Source organism: Piliocolobus tephrosceles, chromosome 17, assembly GCF_002776525.5.
Source record: "Piliocolobus tephrosceles isolate RC106 chromosome 17, ASM277652v3, whole genome shotgun sequence".
NCBI lineage: Eukaryota > Metazoa > Chordata > Mammalia > Primates > Cercopithecidae > Piliocolobus > Piliocolobus tephrosceles.
The window spans coordinates 31,582,189-31,604,283 of record NC_045450.1 but is presented as its reverse complement, the minus strand read 5'-3'; the positions used below and the strand labels follow the sequence as shown (position 1 = coordinate 31,604,283).

General features: G+C 35.7%; 1 protein-coding gene and 1 pseudogene across 2 annotated transcripts in view; one reads left to right on the top strand and one right to left on the bottom strand.

Annotated features, from left to right (window-relative positions):
* The window catches only part of C17H16orf87 (chromosome 17 C16orf87 homolog), a 33,371-nt gene extending 17,985 nt beyond the window's left edge, over positions 1–15,386 (top strand). Inside the window, exons 3-4 of one of the 2 annotated variants that reach the window (XM_023189599.3) lie at positions 7,617–7,799; positions 14,344–15,386. In XM_023189599.3, the coding sequence (XP_023045367.1) occupies positions 7,617–7,799; positions 14,344–14,462 (302 nt within the window). In that variant the 3' untranslated portion in view covers positions 14,463–15,386. The remainder of the gene's footprint in view (positions 1–7,616; positions 7,800–14,343) is intronic. The other variant, XM_023189600.3, reaches the window with a different exon arrangement.
* Positions 15,290–22,095, bottom strand: part of LOC111524401 — a 51,081-nt pseudogene continuing 44,275 nt past the window's right edge.

Genomic DNA, 22,095 nt, shown 5'->3' with positions numbered 1-22,095 from the left:
TAAGCATCCTATACACATTTCAAGAAGGAAGAAGAGGGAAGAGCAGAGAAACAAAGGGGCATGTCAGCTATGCTTCTTCCCTAGAAAAAATCTTTCTGGAGACCTTACCCAATTTCACTTACCTGTCATTGGCTAGAGCTAGATGCCACCTCACCTGCAGGGAGAGTCTTGAGAATGTATACCGATTTTAGGCATATTGCCCTCTTTAACAGAACAAGATTCTGTTCTTAATGAAGACGGGGAGAAGGAATAATGGGTAGATAATTAGCAGTTCTGTCATAGGGATATCTATTAGGTTTCTTGGATCTTTCCTTCATTTTTCTTTACTTTCTGTCACATTCTCTTTTGGTCTTTTTGCTTTATTCCAGGACATTTTGTTGATTTTCTTTTCTACATCTATAATTTTGTCATCAAGCATGTCCACCATTTAGCTTATTAGCACCTAAACTTTAGCAGGGTATCTTGTTTTCTAATTTCTTCTTTTTCATAGAATTTTGAAAATAGTTTTATTGTGGTAAAATATAACAAAATATACTATTTTAACCATTTATAAATGTACAGTTTAGTGGCATTAAGTACATTCATATTGTATTCTTAACCATCACTACCATCCAATTCTAGAACTTGTTTTTCCAAACTGAAACTCTGTACTCATTAAACAATGACTGCCATTTCCTTCTCCCCCGTGCCCCAGGCAACCACCATTCTACTTTCTCTGTCTGTGACTTTCACTGCTCTAGGCACCTCATGTAAATGGAATCATACAATATTTGTCCTTTTGGGTCTGGCTTATTTTACTTAACACAGTGTCCTCAAGGTTTCATGCATGTTGTAACATGCATGAGAATTTCCTTTTTAAGGTTAAATAATATTGCATTTTATGTATATGCCATATTTTGTTTTATTCATGTATTAATCAGTGGACACGGGGATTGGTTTAACCTTTTTGCTATTGTGAATAATGCTGCATGGTATACAAATATCTGTCCTGATCTCTGCTTTCATTTCTTTCGAGTATATGCCTAGAGGAATTGTTGGATCATATGTTGATTCTATTTTAATTTTTTGAGGACTGACTTTACTGTTTTCCATAGCAGCTGCATTTTACATTTCTACCAGCAGTGTACAAATGTTCCAGTTTCTCTACATCCTCACCAACACTTATTTTCTGGCTTTGTTTTGCTTTGCTTTTTATAATAATCTGATGAGTATGAAGTGGTATCTTGCTGTGGTTTTGATTTGCATTTTCTTATTCACGTGATATTGAACATCTTTGCATGTGCTTAGTGGCCATTTATGTATCATCTTTGGAGAAATACCTATTCAAGTCCTTTGCCCATTCTTGAATTGGGGATTTTGTTGTTGTTGTTGACTTATAAGTTCTTTATATTATTCTGAGTAGTAATCTCTTATCTTGTAATAATTTGCACATATTTTCTCCCATTCCATGTGTTGCCTTTTCATTCTGTTGATAGTGTCCTTTGATACACAGAAGTTTAATTTTGATGAAATCCATTTTGTCTGTTTTTTTTTTTTTTTCTTTCATTGCTTTTGCTTTCGCTTTTGGTATCATATCCAAGAAATTATTGCCAAAATCCAATGTCATGAAGCTTTTCCAAGATTTTTAAAGCAATTTTATGGTTTTAGTAGTTATAGTTAGATATTTGATCCATTTTTGTGTATGGAGTAAGATAAGGGTCTAACTTCATTTTTTGGCTAATGTGAATTATGCTACATTGTGTAGATACCCAATTTTCCTGTTACAACTTGTGGAAGGTACTGTACTTTACCTTGAATTGTCTCAGACTCCTATTGAAAATCCTTTGACTGTATGTATGTGTTTATATCTGAGCTTTATTTTTATTCCTTTATGTCAGTACCATACTGTTTTGGTTATTATAGCTTTGTAGTAAGTTTTGAAATCAAGAAGTGTGGGACCTTTAACTTTGAATTTTTTCAAGATTGTTTTGGCTATTTGGAAATCCTTGGGATTCCATGTGAATTTTAGGATGGGTTTTTCTGTTTCTGCAAAAATAATTTTATTCTTAATGATAATCTCCTTTCAGATCTCTCAAGGTATGCATTAGAATGTTTTTTGTTGTTGTTGTTGAACTATCTTTGTTCTTCCTGTTTTATTTTGGCTCTTCTCTCGACTTTTATTCTCTTCTTATAGCTAGTAATGTTTAATTGGCTGTTGGTTTGATACAAATGAAGGACTTGGTTTATCAGTGTAGATAAGTTTAATGAATATCCTACACTGTTTTAAACGTCTGTCTTGACAACAGAGCTCTTCAGTGTATAACTGGGAGTTTAGTGGCAGGAGGTGAGCAGGCAATACACTGGTGAATTCCCTTATTGCCAAAATAAGGCAGGCTTCATTCTGGGGTGGAATGTGAAATCTCCTACAATATTTCATTCCTGTGAGGAGCTGGCTTTTTCCTATGTTATGGAGGTTTGAAGTTCTCTTGCACATTGCTCTGTTCGTAAGAGCTTCCTTATGTCAGTTGCTCTGTATACATAGACCCAACTGTACTGAAGTAGTCTCTAGTTATTTTGATGATCACCTGGTGGCCTGCTCTCCCTTACTGTACTTTTTGTCCTGCCCTGGGATTATCCTTGAGAATCCTCCTTTGGGAGGAAAAGCTCTCCCTTCTATAGCAGCTATCACTTACTCCTATTTTTGAATTGTAGTTTATTTTATCGTTGTTTCTTATCAGAACCATCAGGTTGCCAGTTTGCTGAAATTCTGTAATTTTGGATCATTAATAGTACCTTTTTCTTGTTTCCAGCACCACAGATATATTTTCCTTTTTCTCCTTCCCCTTTTCCCATGTTTCTTCTCATTCAATGGGATTTTGAGAAGGCGGTGAGGTAAATGTGTGTCCTATCCGATTTTATTTATTCAACAGTCTGTGTAAATAATGTTCTAGGTTCTGCAAATAAGGTAGGCAAAGGATTCCTAACTTTCATGAAGCCTGTATTTTGAGCTTTAGGAGACGTATTGAGCATATAAGTAAATAAATAACAGATTATAGCTGTAGTAGATTACCGGAAGTGACTTGGGCTGGGAGAATCAGAGCAAATGACCTGTATATGGATATCTGAAAGAAAAAAAAAAAAAAGCTTATCTCATGAAGAGCCTTGGGAAGAGAGCTCTAGGCAGAAGGATTAGCATATACATAGACTCAGTGGAGGAAGGAGCTCGTTTTATTAAAAGAAAGGCACGTCTGGAGTGTAGTAAGCAAAGTGGTGAGCATGAGCATCGTGAGACTGGAGAAAGAGGCAAATGCCAGATCTGTTGGGAACTTGTCTTTGGTAAGGAATTTTTACTTTAAATATGGAAAAAAGCTAATGAAAGGCTTTAGAAGGGAAGCTATGCAGTTTGATTTTTTTTTTTTTAAGATAATGTTGACTGATATGTAGATAATAGGTTTGGCTGGGATGTTGCCCATGGAGGTGGAGAGAAATGAAGAGATTATGGGTATATTTTGCAAGGAGTACCTGTGGGCCTTTGCAATGGTACAGGAAGCAAGATGAGTCACAAATGACTACAAGTTATTTGACTTGTACAACCAGGTGATGCTTTTTACTAACATGATGAAAGTAGGAGGAGTAACAGATTTGGGAGAGGGCAAATAAAGAGTTATTTCTTGATTCAATTTGAAATGCCTTTGAGACGTTCAAGTGAATTTGTCAGGTAGGCAATCTAGAGTTTAGGGAAGAAATCAAGCAGAAGGTGAAAACTTTGTAGCCATTATAACAATAGTGTTTAATGCTGTGGGTTTATGAGATGATCTAGGCAAAGTCTAAGTAAGAGAAGAGGCCTCCGGACAGAATCCTGGGGCTTTGACATTAGATTGGGAAAGCACCCGGGGGAAGGGCACACAGCAAAGGCAATTAGGAGGAGTGGCTGGTGAGATGAGGAAACTAGGGGAGCCTGAGAATCAAGCGAAATAATTTCAAGGAAAGTAGTAGTCATCTTTGTTGAAGTTTTGAGAGACGGTGTAAGATGGTAAGTGAGGTGTGTCTATTAAGATTTGATAACAGGTTTTTTTTTTTTATTATTATACTTTAAGTTTTAGGGTACATGTGCACAACGTGCAGGTTTGTTACATATGTATACATGTGCCATGTTGGTGTGCTGCACCGATTAACTCGTCATTTACATTAGGTATATCTCCTAATGCTATCCCTCCCCCTCCCCCCAACCCCACGACAGGCCCCGGTGTGTGATGTTCCTCTTCCTGTGTCCAAGTGTTCTCACTGTTCAATTCCCACCTATGAGTGAGAACATGCGGTGTTTGATTTTTTGTCCTTGCGATAGTTTGCTGAGAATGATGGTTTCCAGCTTCATCCATGTCCCTACAAAGGACATGAACTCATCCTTTTTTATGGCTGCATAGTATTCCATGGTGTATATGTGCCACATTTTCTTAATCCAGTCTATCATTGATGGATATTTGGGTTGGTTCCAAATCTTTGCTATTGTGAATAGTGCCACAATAAACATACATGTGCATGTGTCCTTTTGTTGTTTATGACAATCAGTTTCATTGGGATAGGAACTATACTGGAATAGATTTGATGAGTGAATGGGAGATGAGAAACTGAAGGCAGAAAGTACAGGCACCTCTTTTGAGAAGTTTGGCTGTGAAGAAGTTTGCAGAGATGACTGGGTTGCTGGGGGAACAAACCTAAATTCACTGTTAGACTTTAATAGGCATACTATATAAAGCTTTATCTATCACTATTTCTCTTAACCTTTATGTTTTTGAGAAATTCTAAGCATATGCAAAAGTAGAAGATGACCAACCCTGCCCCATCCACAATCCTGTCTATCTCTTCCCTTGCATCATTTTGAAGCAAATCCCATATAATTTCAGTTATAAACATTTCATTATGTTTCCAAAAGATGAACATTAAAAAATGTAAGCACAATGCCATTATAACATAAAAAATTAATAATTCCTTGTTATTAAATATCCAACTTGTATTCACATTTTCACTTTTCTCATAAATTACCTTAGAGTTTTAAAAACAGATTTTAAATAAGGTCCACAAATTGCATATGGGTGCTATCTTTTTTATTTTATTTATTTATTTATTTATTTATTTAGGCAGAGCCTCGCTCTGTCACCCAGGATGGAGTGCAGTGGCACAATTTCAGCTCACTGCAGCCTCCTCCTCCTGGGTTCAAGCAGTTCTCACGTCTTGGCCTCCTGGGTAGCTGGGACTACAGGTGCACACCACCATGCCTGGCTAATTTGTGTATTTTTAGTAGAGACAGGGTTTCATCATGTTGGCTAGGCTGGTCTTGAACTCCTGACCTCAGGTGATCCACCCCCTTCGGCCTCCCAAGATGCTGGGATTACAGGCATGTGCCACCACGCCCCGTCATTTGTGTAAGAACAGGGTGTCACTTTGTCACCCAGGCTGAGACAGGGTCTTGCTGTGTGGCCCAGGCTGGTCTCAAACTCCTGACCTCAAACAGCCCTCTTGCCTCGGCCTCCCAAATGCCTAAAGTGCTTTTGGATTACAGGCGTGAGCTACTGAGCCTGGCTAGATGATTTTTTTTTTTAACCCTCTTATTATCTACTATTTTCTCTTTCCTTGCAAGTTAGATGTTGAAGAAATGGCATCACCTGTTCATTTGTGTGTGCTGCTTGTATCCCCATGGTGTCAGTTAACATATTCCTTGAATAACTTTTCTTTTTCCTATTAGTTGTAAGTTAGATCTAAGGGCTGGAGAGATTGGAATTTTTTTTTTTTACAAGACTACTTAATAGGTAGTGATGTGTACCTCTATCTGGAGGTGCTTAAAGTCTGCTTCTCTCTCTCTCTTTTTTTTTTTTTTGAGATGGAGTTCATTTTTGTTGCTTAGGCTGGAATACAATGGCACAATCTCAGCTCACTGCAACCTCTGGCTCCTAGGTTCTAGCAATTCTCCTGTCTCAGCCTCCCAAGTAGCTGGGATTACAGACATGTGCCACCACACCCAGCTAATTTTGTATTTTTAGTAGAAACGGGGTTTCACCATGTTGGTCAGGCTGGTCTCCAACTCCTGACCTCAGGTGACGGGGTTTCGCCATGTTGGTCAGGCTGGTCTCCAACTCCTGACCTCAGGTGATCCACCCACCCCGGCCACCCAAAGTGCTAGGATTATGGGCGTGAACCACCGTGACTGGCCTGCTTCTTTCTCTTTTAGTGATGTTAGTACCTGCTGATGTTTAGTGCTTAGAACCTTTAGTTCATTGCAGGTTGAAAAGTGTTGATATTCTGATTCTGTCATTCCTTCTTCGTTTATTAGCTTTAACATGAGAAACCTCTTCATCTGCCCTTTGGTTACCCCGTGAGTAGCACAGTTTAAATAGAAAAAGCAGAAGAAATGCTTTGTTCTTTCCCGCTATTTAAGTTTTCAAAGTAATGAGTTGCTTCTTTAGTATCTTCGTATGGTGGCCAATTAGTTTTTGTTTTTAATGTTAATATATTCATATGCTTGATATATTTCAGTCTATTAACAGTTACTATTTTTGTTGATACTCAAATTGTCCTATAATAGTAGGAACCTCTTCATGTTAGCCCGAGTCTTAACAATACCCTGCTTGTCTTTAATACCTTTCTTGCAATCTGGGATAATTAAATGTTCTTGTATTATCTGGTATATGTCTAATTTGAAACTTCAGATTAATTCTCCAAGGATATGTTATTTGGAGATAATATTACTATTTTACTTTTCATTTTTTTTACAGCAGTTTATTTAGCATACTTATTTTATAGTCTTTCACATTATTCCCTTTAGTTCTTTGGATATGAAGTTTTCTGTTTGTTTTGCCCCTTTACCACTGTGATTTTTGGCATTTGGGGAATTCTCTTTCTTGCTTTTGATTGCAGGTATGTGTTAAAGCAGGGTATCATATATATTTTTTTCTTTAAGTTTATTGTTTGTCTTATCCAACATTTTGATTTGTTTAGAGTGGGAGGAGTGGCTTCTTGCATTAATTAAATCACCATATTTAGTAAAGTTTCCCTATTGCTATTCTATTTATGGAGCAACATGCTCTTATATCAGAAATTACCTTATCTGTGGCTAAAGTGAAAACTACTCACTTGCCTAGGGTTTTTATATTTGTTATGGATGCTTTCTGTTTGATTTTTATTGTAACCTTAATATATTGTCTCTAAGATCAGTTTTACTTTTGCATATTTCACATATTTTAATCTTTAATTCAGGTAGAGGGCAAAAAGGTATGGAATTTTTTTTTTCTTTTCTTAATATTTCACTACTTTTAGCCTGTAAACAGGAAGAAAAAGGCAGACAGGTTGCTGTGGAATTGCGTGAACTTGTAGAGGCTGAAATTTAAGCTGCCAAATGAAGAAACTTGTTTTCTCTTCCAAGATTCCTCCTACTTCATGTGTTATTGGGATCTGAATTCTATTGAATTTCTTTTTTTCTTATGTGGGTGTGGGGGAGACATACATGTTATGGTTGTAGTTCTATGAAATATGCCAGGAAGCATACTGTAGTGCTATTTAGAAAGAAAAAGGAAGACAATGAGAACTTGGGCAAACAGTTCTTGCTAAGCCCTAAAATATATCACTTTTATTCATCCATACAGAAAACAAGCATGAGGCCAAGAGGAGGCGAACAGAGAGAGTTAGGAGAGAGAAGATAAATTCTACAGTAAATAAAGATTTAGAAAACAGAAAGAGGTCTCGAAGTAACAGCCATTCAGATCATATCAGACGAGGAAGAGGAAGACCTAAAAGTGCATCTGCCAAAAAGCATGAGGAAGAAAGAGGTATGAAATAAATCAAGCAGTTTTTTTTTTTTTTTCCAAGTATTAAATTGATCTGGGATCTTAATTAGGTAGTAGTGAAGAAAGTGGAGGCATTGAGTTCCTGGACTTAAAATCACAACTCATATTTTAGTTTGAAAGCATTTCCTCTATGGTAGATGCTTATTATTTTTTTAATCACAGGAATTTAATTCTTATTGGAAACCTAAAGGCTTAGTTAGGTAAAATTTACCTTGTTATAAACTGATGATAATAGAGTTCAAAGGTAATTTGTATATGACATCCTGGAGAAGCCTGTTAAAATGATTGTACCTTCTTTTTTTTCCTTTTTGAGACAGGGTCTTGCTCTGTCACCCAGGCTGGAGTGCAGTGGTGCAATCATGGCTTACTGCAGCCTCAACCTCCAGGGCTCAGGTGATTCTCCCTCAGCCTCCTGAATAGCTAGGACTACAGGTGTGCACCATCATGCCTAGCTAATTTTTTTGTAGAGGGGGTTTCACCATGTTGCCCAGGCTAGTCTTGAACTTCTGGGCTCAAGCAATCTGCCCTCCTCAACTTCCCAGTCTTGGGACCTTTTTTTTTTTTGTCTTTTTAAGACAAGTCTGAGTTCTGTTAAGACTATTTCAAACTGCTATACTGTGAGTTTTAAACTTTTACTATTGAAAGTGTTCTTGGTGGAGTTTTTAACTGCTTATTGGGCGATTTGTGTGCTTCCTACTCTGAGGCAGCTTTTGTGTAGATGAATTCTTGGTCCAGAGTATATTTCTTTTTCTCCTTACAGGTCTTCTCCTTTCTTCTGACAAATATCTACCAATAACTTGTTTTTAGACATTAAAACTTCAGTTTCTCTTTTTCTTTGATGTATGCATCTTTTTAAAAACTTATGGAAAATTTCATCATATGCAAGAGTAGAGAAAATAGTATAATGAACCTCTGTATGTCCACAAATATCTTTTTAAAATTGAGACTTTCAAGCCAGGAGTTAATTTAAAAAAGGGATAGTTGCTCTTTATTGTGCTTTAAAAACCTCTGTCAAAATGATTTCATCTTCATTGAAATGCATTTATAATTTCTTACACTATTTGTGAGTTATGCTTTGCTTTTCAGATGTTCTGTCTTACTCAAGTGCTTTTTGTATAAATGTAAATTTCACTTATTTTAGACAATGAAAACATTCTACCAGTTCACTATTTCTCTCTGCTTTATGTGCTTTTATTTGAGTAAAGTTACTATTGCTGGAAAACAGCTTTACCAGTATAGCCATTCCTAGCTTTTATCAAAGTTAAAGGTGTCTTACTATTGTATGGCTAAAGGAATAAGATTTATATCATTTTTTATTGTATTCTAGGAAGGGTGTGCTGAGGTACTCCTTATTCTTTGGGTAATTTTACTGCTTTTCGCTTTCTTTCTATTATGCTCTTCCAGAGGGTTTGAGTTATTTATTCAATGTGAATGTTTCTTTAACAATAGGGTGCAGAAAACCTATGCCAAGGACTATTTTAGAAGGGAAACTAGTTAAAGAAAAGTCAACAGAGAAAAAGGAAAAGAGAGAAATACTGCCTGGCTCAGAAAACAACATTCTTTTCAGTTGAAGTAGAGGGAATGCAGCTGAAAGAAGAGAATGCTTCTGGTGTTGGGTGAGAGAAGATGAGAAAGCAGATAATGACAGTCTTTAGCTGGGGAAATGAAGTCTGTATGCTTGTGGTAGAACTGTATATATGCAGGATTTCAGCTTTTATTTCATGATTACTTGAAAAAAGAAGCATTTATTTGGCTGTAAATATTTTTTAGGCATTTTCTGTTTATTACAGAAAAATTTTAGGAAAGCTATTTCTAGAGTAATATATGCTTTTAATGTATTTGTTTTTGATACAAATTGCAGGAAATTGCTTAAATCAGTTTTTGTAGCACAAACTGAAATCTTACTTAGACCGTGAAGTCATTATACTTTTTCTGTAAAGAGCCAGATAGTAAATGTTTTAGGCTTTGTGGACCATACTATCTCTCTCACAACTACTCAGCTCTGGCATTGTAGCTGGAAAGCAGCCATAAACCATGCATAAATGAATGGGCATGCTGTGTTCCAGTAATACTTTATAAAGCAGGTGGTGGGCCACATTTGGTACTTGTACTATAGTTTGCCAATCTCTTTCTTTCTTTTTCTTTCCTTGCTTTTTTTTTTTTTTTCCTTCTGAGATAGGGTCTCACTCTGTTACCCAGGCTGAAGTGCAGTGGAGTGATCATGGCTTACTGCAGCCTCGAACTCCTGGGCTCAAACGATCCTCCTGCCTCAGCCTTCCAAGTAGTTGGGACTAGAGGTGTATGCCACCACGCCAGGCTAATTTTTTTTTACTTTTAGTATAAATGAGGTCTCACTATGTTGCCCAGGCTGGTCTCAAACTCCTGGGCTCAAGTGATCCTTTCAGCTTGGCCTTCCAAAGTGCTGGGATTGCAGGCATGCATGAGCCACTGCACTTGGCCTAGTTTGCCAGTCTTTGTTGTAAACCGTTGTACTCTTAAATATAATATGGACAAGAACTATTAGATTGGTGCAGAAGTAATTGTTGCTTTACTTTTGTACCAACCTAACGTGAACTTTTGAAATGTCTGTGTTTTAGAATAGATTTCTTGGATATGCTTCTCAGTGCTAAATAGCTATTTCGTTGGTTTTTATTGATTCCTTGCTCTTAGAGCATTTGAAAAATTTGAAGCAAGTTTTAACTTTAACACATGAATTAAGGAAAACCTGACAATGTGTCTAAAAAACCTAACTTAAAAATAGACTTTTCTATCTAGTCAGATGAGAGGTCCAAAGGGGAAAAAAATGACTTCTCTTTTGAAACAGAATAAGAAGGAAGAATGGAAAAGGAAAGCTTGTTAGACATCATCATAATAATATATCTTTATAAAGTCATAAAAACAAATCATTAAACAACAATTTTTGTTAGTCTGATGTAAGTCTTCATTTTATATATAAGGGTATTCTGGATATTATAGAAGTGACATTTTGATTGATTAAAATATGTTAGGCAATTCTGAACATCATATTAATGAACTTAAGAATGAATGGGTCAGGTGTGGTGGCTCATGCCTGTAATCCCAGCACTTTGGGAGGCGGAGGCGGGCAGATCACGAGGTCAAGAGATCGAGACCGTTCTGGCCAACATGGTGAAACCCTGTCTCTACCAAAAATACAAAAAAAAAAAAAAAATTAGCCGAATGTGGTGGTGTGCGTCTGTAGTCCCAGCTACTTGGGAGGCTGAGGCAGGAGAATCGCTTGAGCCCAGGAGGCAGAGGTTGCAGTGAGCTGAGATCGCATCATTGCCCAGCCTGGCGACAGAGTGAGCTCTGTCTCGGAAAAAAAAAAAAAAAAAAAAGAATGAATGTAGACTTCAAGCTGAAGATGGTGGATTGAAGAAACACATCTAGTTCTAAACTCCTTTGGGGAAATCTAAGAAAGAAACTGATTTTTATTACACAATTACCTAAAAGTCAGGAATTTGTGTATCAGTTATGTCTGGAAGTAGAAGTGGAATTGAGGCTAAAAATGAGAAGATTGTTTGCAAGTCTTTTTATGAATAGCCCACTAGGACTGTTTACCCTCTTATCCCCAACTTTATCCTTTGAAAAAGATAAATAATACAGTCTTTGGTCTCAGGAACACCAGGTGTCTGTTGACGGCCAGGATACCATGTTAAGATCAAGAAGCCTAGGTGAAAATAGGACATAGTAAATACTGAGTTCTTGAGTTTGGCTTATTAGCGTCCAGATAAAAAAAGATGGAACGTATCTTCTCTAGAGAATCTGAAGGACCCAAGAGAAAAGGCCCCAAATAAAGATACGCTCATTAGAGATTCACAGAGAAGTGGCCTAATTGGATCATCGTAATCTGATGACTACAGTCAAGCTCCACATATGTGTAAATGTTTCTAATCAGCTTCTTCTCTAATCAGGTCACTCTCCTATATATGAGCATATTGCCAAGAATTACCCAGATATCTGGAAGAAAGCATATATTATAGTATGAAAGGCTAAGACCAAATCAACAGGAGAGAAAAAATAACTTGGAAAACAACAAGTTTTTGCAGGGAAAAGAAAAACTATAAACTATTATTAATATCTTTAGCAAAAGCAGTGATTGTAATTGTAAAACGAACAAGATGATATTTAAAAGGAAATCGCAGAGGTCAAAAAGCCAGTTGGAATATGAGCTTTAAAATATTCAAAAAAAAAAAAATCCCAAAACATAGATGATACACAGAAATGAACAACTTTAATAAAAGGCTTAAAGATAAAATTGAAGAAAGGTTCCAGAAAGTATAGCAATTGAAAAGAGATGGAAAAAACAGAATGGAAACCATAAATTTAGAGGACCAGTGTGAGGTCTGACATCTGCAAATAATTGAAGTTTCAGATAAGGAACATGGAAGATGGAGGAGAAGGAAGTCATCAATGACTTTAACAATGACACTTATTTATTCAAGAAAATTTTCCCAACCTGAAGGACATTGAGTTTCTTTGTTAAAAGGGCCTACAAATTCCCAGTCTAATGGATGGTTAAAAAGATAAATTATGCCAGAGTTTGTCATTATATCTCATATCTCTTTGGTTAAAGAAAATTCCTCAGGTTTTCAGAAAAAAGAAAAACAAAATGATGTTGGAACTAATACAATGGAATATTGTGCAGCAAAGAACAAACTACTGATATATGAATAGCATCAATGAATGTCAAAAACATGTTGAGCAAAATAAGCTAGACACAAAAGAGTACATACTATATATGATGACATTTATATGAAGTTTAGCAACAGACAGAATGATTCTCTGGTAATAGAAATCAGAACAATGGTTGCTTGTAGGTGTAGAGAGGGATTGGCTGGAAAGAAGCATGAGGGATTTCTGGAGGAAATTTGTTATATGTTGATTGTGACATGGGTTACATGTTTGTGTATGTTTGTCAGAACTCCTCCAGTTGAACACATAGAGAATCTGTGTATTTCACTCTATGTAAATTTATCATTGATTTTAAAAACAACTGTAAAAAAGGTATTGGGTTTTCTCAACAGTGGCACCAGTAGTCAGAAGACAATTTACTACCTTCACAGTTCTAAGCAGAAACCTACAAGTCTATACTCAGTCAAACCATGAATCAATACGAAGGTAGACTAAATATATTTTCTGACATTCAGGGTCTCAAAAAATTTGCTACCAATACTCCCTTTCTCAGGAAGCCCCTATAATTTACCTGCTACCAAATAAAGAAGTAAACCAAGAAAGGATCTTTGAATTCAAGACAAAGGTGGGTCCACGCGACTCTAGAGATGAGAGTCTCCAGCATGATGCTGATGAAAGAGCACAAGATGATAATTGTGCAGTAGGCCTAAAGAGCAACCATTTCATACTGGAGCAGGTTGGAAGACTTGGAGAGATTTCTTCCACAAGATAAAAATGATAGAATACCTTATATATATAAACATCCTGAAAAATTTATACAACTAGGAAAGACTTTGGGTTGAGTTAGAAATGAGAACTAAGCAAGTAAAAAGAGAATCACTTCAGGGAAAACAATGTAAAGGAAAAGTGAAATCACTTGCCATAGGCATAATAATGTAATCATTGAAAATTGATGTTACTGAAGTTATGATTGAACTATAGTGAGAAGATGAGGGATGGGCAGGGTGTTTATTGGGGCAAGAGATGCAAAACAATGTAACCCTTATTTTCCATGGGGGAAAGTGAATCAGTAATGCCTAAAACTCTGAAGTAGCATCTTGTACAGATGTTACTTAGAGATTTGTTTTTGTAAAAGCAAAAAGGAACAACTGGAAAAAAAAGGTCACAAAAAAAGTAGTTGTATTTGGAGAATGGGAAATGTGCATGAGGCAAAGGGCTTCTGTTTAACAAGTTTTATAAAAATGATTTGATTGTAAATTATATGCATTTAACTTTGATTAGAATGTCGAAGCAAAATAAAAATAGAATCAGGGGATCCTGAAAAAGTAACTTGGAAGAATACATACCAAGATGTTAATTGTGATTTTTGCTGACTCATGAGATTACGAGTGATTTTTATTTTCTTTTTCAAATTTTCTGTGAACTTGGATTACATTTGTAAACGAGAGGGGAAAGATAGAAATAAATGTTATTTCCTGTATAAGAAGATGAAGATGAATATGTTAATGTATTCATAAAGTCACCATTGATGTTCAGAAGGGGACTATCTCTCAGAATTAATTTCATCTAGCAGAGAAAATTCATTTTGATTGAGACAGTGAGGAGATAGAAATGTATGAGGCTCTTACAGAAATGATATATCTGTTAGAGCGCCTGTGTATAGAAATACATATTGTCTTCATTTAATCTTCATTTCGGTAACTCCTTTGTATAATTTAAAAAACTTTTTAGTTCAGTAGCATAGTAACATTTAATGTATATTGTAGTATTATATATAATACCGTCATTTAAAGAAATACTTGAAAGCTTTAAAAAATTTAAATTTACTGCATCTACTGCCTTTGTATTAAACTTTCCCTTTTTCTTTTAACAGAAAAACAGGAAAAGGAAATTGACATCTATGCTAACCTGTCTGATGAAAAGGCTTTCGTGTTTTCAGTCGCCTTGGCAGAAATAAATAGAAAAATTATCAATCAAAGACTTATTCTCTGATACTTGGTCTGCCAAACCTGCCGAAACTTCTGTCAGGATTACATCAGCAAATTCTCAAACAGTTACGGACTCTCAGGAGCATTCTGGCTGCATCAATAAGGGCCATTGATTGTTTCTCTCCTGTCGTTTAGCCTGTGCCACACTTTTGGAGCAAAGCTGTGTAGGCTTGGACTGTTCTGGGATTTCCTTGTTTACCAAGGAGTATTGTCAGTGTTTTGTGTTTGGGATATAAGTAAGTGTATTTGCCAAAAAAAAAAAAAAAAAAAAAATACTGGATGGATGTAAAGGATAAAAAGTGATGGGGTGTGGGGTAGGTATGAAAACTAGGGTAATAAGATGCTTGATTGTTTTCAGGTTTGACACCAGAGATGCAATATTTTAAATACTGTCAGAAAGAGTGATTTTTAAAAATATATATTTCAGATTTTCAGTGCTAACAGATTGCATCTATACAGTTCATTTACTTTCAGTAAATTGGCAATTGATATTTTATTGAATGGGGAATTAAGAATATAAACTGTACATTTTGTCTTAAATTGATTTTTTTCTTGGCCTTTATTTTTATTACTTACGATATGAGTTATATTTTAGGAGATACTTTCTAGACAGTTTGAAGTTTGGGTGCTATATGAAGAAAAACATTTAATGATATACTCAGATATAAACACCTTGTTTTCTTGAATATAATTTATTTATTAGTTAAAAAAAAAACTTCTGCTCTCAAGATGGTGCCTGTTAACCTAAACATGAAATATATTTATTACATGCAAAATATTTCTTAGATAGCCACTTTTAAGCAGTAATGTTTTATCTGAATGGATATTCGTTTATACATCCTGATAATTATTTAAATTGTTCCTTTCACTCTGGAAGAAAAAATAAACCTTAATATTGAAACTAAGTAGATTAAATAGTGTGATAAAAGTTTTTTGTTCTGGTGAAGTTTGTGAAATATATTTAAATTCTTAATTTTTCTAGTGTTAAGTCATAATCATTTATAGTTGATTTATACTAAATGCTTTTGCATTTTGGCATATCAATTTAATGATTAACATATTCAAACTTGGCAGTCGCTCCCCTTATTTTCAGTCCCTCTTCCCCCAATCTGTTTGGAAATCCTTTTAAAGCCTTCTTACGGAAGATAGTCATCAGTTAGATTTAGCCCCCTTTTAAGAGAATCTCCTTTCAATTTTAGTAGTAACATTATCAACTTCATCCTTCATCCTGCATCTCCCATCGCCCCCTCAAAGAAAAAAGGAACATTTTTTCCTACTTTATTTAAATGGTAACCAGCAGAGGGAGCTTAAGAGGTACTCTAGATAGGATATAGAATTTTCCTAAGGATTCCTTTTCCTTTAATTCTGTATCTATCTGCGGGTACTACTGCAACTATTTTGTATGCATTTTATTTATTTATTTAGGAGACAGAGTCTTGCTCTGTCGCCCAGGCTGGAGTGCAGTGACACTATCTCAGCTCATGCAACCTCTGCCTCCTGGGTTCAAGTGATTCTCATGCCTCAGTGTCCTGAGTAACTGACTAGAAGCAAGCGCCACCAGGCCCGGCCAATTTTTTTTTTTTTTTTGTATTTTTAGTATAGATGGGGTCTCACCATGTTGGCCAGGCTGGTCTCAAACTCCTGGCCTTAAGTGATCCGCCTGCGTTGGCCTCCCGAAGTGCTGGGATTACAGGCATGAGCCACTGCACCCAGCCTTGTATGCATTTTAGAGTCTTAACTAGTAGTTTCCTCAATAATGTAATGCGATTTTATCTTTGAAACATACTGTAAGGAAACTTTTGATTTTAAGCAAAAAAACTTAAAAATGATTAATATCTAAAAACGCTTGTATACATATATATGTCCTCAGGAAAAGCAAGAACAGCTTGTGGAATAAGCACCTCTCTAAGTAATTATCGATGTCAGAGTCTATCCATGTAAAGCTGAAGACCATTAGAGGGAAATCATGTTAAAATATTCATTGGATATGGTAAAGGAGGTACTGGTGACTGGGCTGGAGCTTGCCGTGTAGAAAAGTAATTACTTCAGATCTCATAATGTTAAATTATTGGCTTATTTAAAAATTTCCTTGGCAGCTAGGCAAATTAGGTTTCCTCTGTGACATAACCTATTTAACCAATTTTTCAAAAAATTGTATGCTCTGAGATACATTTATGAGCTTTCTTGTTATAAAGCTAAAAAATTTAATTTGTCTAGGCATGTTGTAATAGTTTCAGAAAATATTACTTTGTCACTGGTGTCAGAGAAACCTCTGTCATCAGCAAATGTCCTAAGAATATAATTATAGTTCTTGACTTAATCCAATTTGTTCTGCTCTGATATCTATAAATGATATGATTATTCAAAATACCGTGAAATGATTCCACAATTAGATTAGGTCTGTTGAAGATAATTTATTCTTAAATATAAGTAAGATTAAATAAAAGTAGTTTGAGAGTTGTTACTCCCTGCCTCACTCAATTCCATGGTATTCCAAAATGGTTTTGTGGGCACTTTAATACTTATAGTTTGATTTTGTAGTTTTTGAAATGAACATTTCTTAGATTTTTATGGGCATTTTCTTGTATTTAAATGTAAATGATATAAAAGGGAAACTCTGCAAATTATTTCTTGTGTAGTAATCAGTGGAAGTGATCAAAGAGCTTGAAGCAGTTTATGATGAGAAAATTTAAAATTGCAAATGACCTGAAAATTTGGCCAGAATCTATTCTTATTTCTTTAAATTTCAGAAATACTTAAGGAAAAAAAAAGGTCAGTATGAACTCCGGGTTGCTTCCTAAAAGTAATCAGATAGTGTTTTCCCTCAGATAAGATTTCAAATTGAAAAGTATTTGACTTCTTCAACTCTAGTAATTGCACTTGATTCTCTAATTCTGACCATTAAAATGACTTGGCAATATTTAATTTTGGCTTGCCTTTTAATCTGCATGTTTGTCTTAAATTTAGAAAAATTAAGCTCTTTACTTCTTTTATATAAAGTATTAATTGGCTGGGCATGGTGGCTTACACCTGTAATCCCAACACTTTGGGAGGCCAAGGCAGGAGAGTTGTTTGAAGCCAGGAGTTTGAGACCAGCTTGGGCAACGTGGTGAGACCGCGTCTCTACAAAAAGTAAAATTAGCTGGGTGTGGTGGTTCCAGCTACTAGGCAGCTAAGGCTAAAGGATCACTTGAGCCCAGGAGTTCGAGGCTGCAGTGAGTGATGATCCTGCCACTGCACTCCAGCCTGGGAGGCAGAGCAAGAAACACCCTGTCTGAAAAATAAAAGTATTAATTGAATTTGTTTGATTCCACTTTCAAAATACGTGCTAGATACAGGTAGTCATTCTGCCAAATTGTGTTCTTCTCTAAAACATTTTGTCCATCATTCTTTGAAACTCATTCTTAATTATTTCCACTTTACCTTCTAGTTTGGTTTGGTGCCTTATATTCTTGCTAGTTAAAAGCATTTTTTTTCTAGTATTTTCTGTCTTTCTAGCCTTTAAGGCATATTGTTGTTAACAAATCTCTTATTTAAGTTAATTAAATTTTTTTCTGTGCAGCTGGGTTTTTTTCTTTTACTATATGACAAGCTTTATTTTTACATTTGGAAGTACATATATATATGTTTATATATTTCTTTTTATTCGCAGGATCTATTTTCTAGGGAACTTTTTTTTTTTTTTTTTTTTGAGACAGAGGCTTGCTCTGTGGCCCAGGCTGGAGTGCGGTGGCCGGATCTCAGCTCACTGCAAGCTCCGCCTCCCGGGTTTACGCCATTCTCCTGCCTCAGCCTCCCGAGGAGCTGGGACTACAGGCGCCCGCCACCTCGCCCGGCTAGTTTTTTTGTATTTTTTAGTAGAGACAGGGTTTCACCGTGTTAGCCAGGATGGTCTCGATCTCCTGACCTCGTGATCCGCCCGTCTCGGCCTCCCAAAGTGCTGGGATTACAGGCTTGAGCCACCGCGCCCGGCCGATATTACTATAATTTTCAAATATTTAGAGTTGTTTTTCAGTTATCTTTCTGTTAACTTTATTTTTTTTAAACTATAGTTCTTTGAATAGTTTTGCAGTATTTGCTCTAGGGATTACTATAAACATACTTTTTACAGTCCACTTAGAAGTCAATATTTTACCAGTTCAAGTGGAATGTAGAAATCTTACCACTGTTTACATTCCTTTACCCTCTCCCCTTTATAATTTTCTTATAAATCATAAGACTTGGCTGGGCACTGTGGCTCACACCTGTAATCCCAGGACTGGGAGGCTGAGGCGAGCAGATTGCTTGAGTCCAGAAGTTCGAGACCAGCCTGGACAACATGGTGAAACCCGTCTCTACAAAAAATACACAAAATTAGCTAGGCATGGTGGCATGTTCCTGTAGTCCCAGCTACTCAGGAGGCTGAAGTGGGAGGATTACTTGTGCCCAGGAGGCAGAGGGTGCAGTGAGCCAAGATCACTTCACTCCACTCCACTCCAGCCTGGGCGACAGAGCTAGACGCTGGGTCTCAAAAAATAAAAATAAAAAATAAGACTCATCAGACAATGTCTTTTTTCCTTACAACTATCATAGATATTTTTAAGAACCCAACAGGAAAACAGTTGATCACATTTACCACAATATTTATCATTTGTATTTATCTTCTTTAATTGTTGATGTTCCAAGTTTACATCGGTATCAGTCCTTTTCATCTGGAAAATTTCTTTTAGTGCAAGTCTATTGACATTTAATTCTCTTAATTTTTCTTCATCTGAGAATGTGTTTATTTTGCCTTAATTCGTGAAAGATATTTTTGCTGGATATAAAATACTGTGTTGACAGTTCTGTTCTTTCAGCCTCCGTGGTTTCTGATGAGAAATGTGCAGCCATTAAAGTAATAATTCTCCTATATGAAACCTATTATTTTTCTCAGAGTATTTTCAGAAATCTTTGTCTTTGGTTTTTATTGGTTTGATTATGATATGCCTGGGTGTTTGAATTTATTTTCTTTGGGATTTGTTGAGCTTAAATGTAAGTTTATGCCTTTCATCAAATATGTAAAGTTTTAAGCCATTCAGATATTTTCTGCTCTACTTTCTCCCTCTTAGACTCCAGTGATGCAAGTGTTAGACTCTTTGGTATTATCTCACTGATCTCAGAACCTCTGTTCATTTGTTTTATTTTAATAAATTATTTCAGTTGACAAAATTGTATATTGTATACAACATGATGTTTCAATATGTATGTTCACATTGTAGGATGTCTAAAGTAAAGATAATGAACATATGCATTATCATGTATACTTACCATTTTTTGTGGCTAGAACAATTCTCTTGGCAATTTTCAAGTATCCAATATGTTATTAACTATTGTCGATATGCTGTATAATTGATCTGTTGAACTTATGCTTCCTAACTGAAAGTTTGTTTCATTTGACCAGCATCTTCCTAGCTCCCTTTCCTCACCACTGATAACCACCATTCTACTCTCTGTTTCTGTGAGTTTGACTTTTTTAGATTCCACATGTAAGTGAGATTATACAATACTTATTTTTTTGCGCCTGGCTTATTTCACTTAATATTCACCAGTTTCATCCATATTGTCATAAATGGCAGGATTTCCTTTTTAATGGCTGAAGAGTATTCTACTGTGTGTATATACTACATTTTCTTTATCCATTCATCTGTTGAACACTTACATTGATTTTGTATCTTGACTATTGTGAATAATGCTACAATGAAAATGGGAGTGCAGATATCTCTTTAACGTACTGACTTCATTTCCTTGGATATATACCCAAAAAATGGGATTGCTGGATCATAAGGTAGTTCTATTTTTAGTTTTTTGATGAACCTCCATACCATTTTCCATAATGGCTGTACTAGTTTACATTCCCACCAACAGTGTACAGGAGTTTCTGTTTCTCCACATCCTGACCAACACTTGTTATTTTTTGTCTTTTTAATAATAGCCATTCTGACAGGTGTGAGCTGATATTATTGTTTTGATTTATGTTTCCGTGATGATTACTGATGCTGAGCACTTGTTCATATATGTGTACACCATTCGTATGTCTTCTTTTTAAGAAATGTCTATTCAGATGCTTTGCCTATTTTTAAATTGGGTTATTTTCTTGCTATTGAGTTGTTTAAATTACTTATGTATTTTGGATATTAACCCCTTAGATGTATGTGCTCCCATTTGCAAATATGTCCTCCCATTCAACAGATTATCTCTTCATTCTTGATTGTTTCCTTTGCTGTGTAGAAGCTTGTTAGTTTGATGTAGTCTTACTTGTTTGTTTCTGCTTTTGTTGCTTGTGCTTTTTGGTGTAATATTCAAAAAATTATAGCCAAGGCCAATATCAAGGAGTTTTTCTAGCTTGTTACCTGTTTTCTTCTAGTAATTTTATGATTTCTGGTCTTAGGTTTAGGTTTTTAATCCATTTTGAGTTGATTTTTTATACATGGTGTAAGGTAAGGGTCTAGTGTAGCTCTTTTGCGTATGGATAGCCTGTTTTCCCAACACCATTTGTTAATGATACTATCCTTTTTCCATTGTGTCTTCTTGGTGACCTTGTAGAAAATTATTTGAACATACATGATTGGGTTTGTTTCTGGAACTGCTGTTCTTTTCCATTGATGTATGTGTCTGTTTTTATGCTAGTACCATACTGTTTTGATTAGCTTTGTAATATAATTTGAAATCATGAATTGTGATGCCTCCAACTTTGTTTTCCTTTCTCAAGATTGTTTTTGCTATTTGGGGTCTTTTGTGTTTTTAAGTTTTTTTTTCTTTTTTTTTTTCTGTGAAGAATGTCATTGGAATTTTGATAGGGGTTGTGTTGAATCTGTATCATTTTGGTTAGTATGGACATTTAAGTAGTATTCTTCAAATCTATGAACATGGGATATCTTTCCCTTTTTTGTGTCTTCGGTCTCTTTCATCAATGTTTTATAGTTTTCAGGGTACAGATCTTTATTATTATTTATTAAAATTTATTACATTTATTAAAATTATTTCTGGGCTAGGCGCAGTGGCTCACGCCTGTAATCTCAGCACTATGGGAGTCCAAGTTGGGTGAATCACGAGGTCAGGAGTTCAAGACCAGCCTGGCCAAGATGGTGAAACCCCAACTCTACTAAAAATACAAAAATTATTGGGTTTGGTGGTGGGTACCTGTAATCCCAGCTACTTGGGAGGCTGAGGCAGAGAATTGCTTGAACCTGGCAGGCGGAGGGTGCAGTGAGCTGAGATCGCACCACTGCACTCCAGCCTGGGCAACAGAGCGAAACTCTGTTTTTTTTTTTTTTTAAACCAAACTATTTTATTCTTTTGATGCTACTGTAAATGTGATTTTTTTCTTGATTTTTTTTGGATAGACTGTTATTGGTGTAAAGAAATGCAACTGATACTTGTATGTTGATTTTGTATCTTACAACTTATTAATTCATTTATTCTAACATTTTTTCTCTGAAGTTGTTAGGTTATTTATATTTAGGATCGTGTCATCTACAAATGGATAACTGTACTTCTTTTTTTCTGATATGATGCCTTCTTGCCTGATTGCTCTTGCTAGTATTGAGAATGTGGACTTTTCATCAATTGCCTTTATTACATTGAGAAATTTGTCTTCTATACTTATTTTGTTGAGAGTT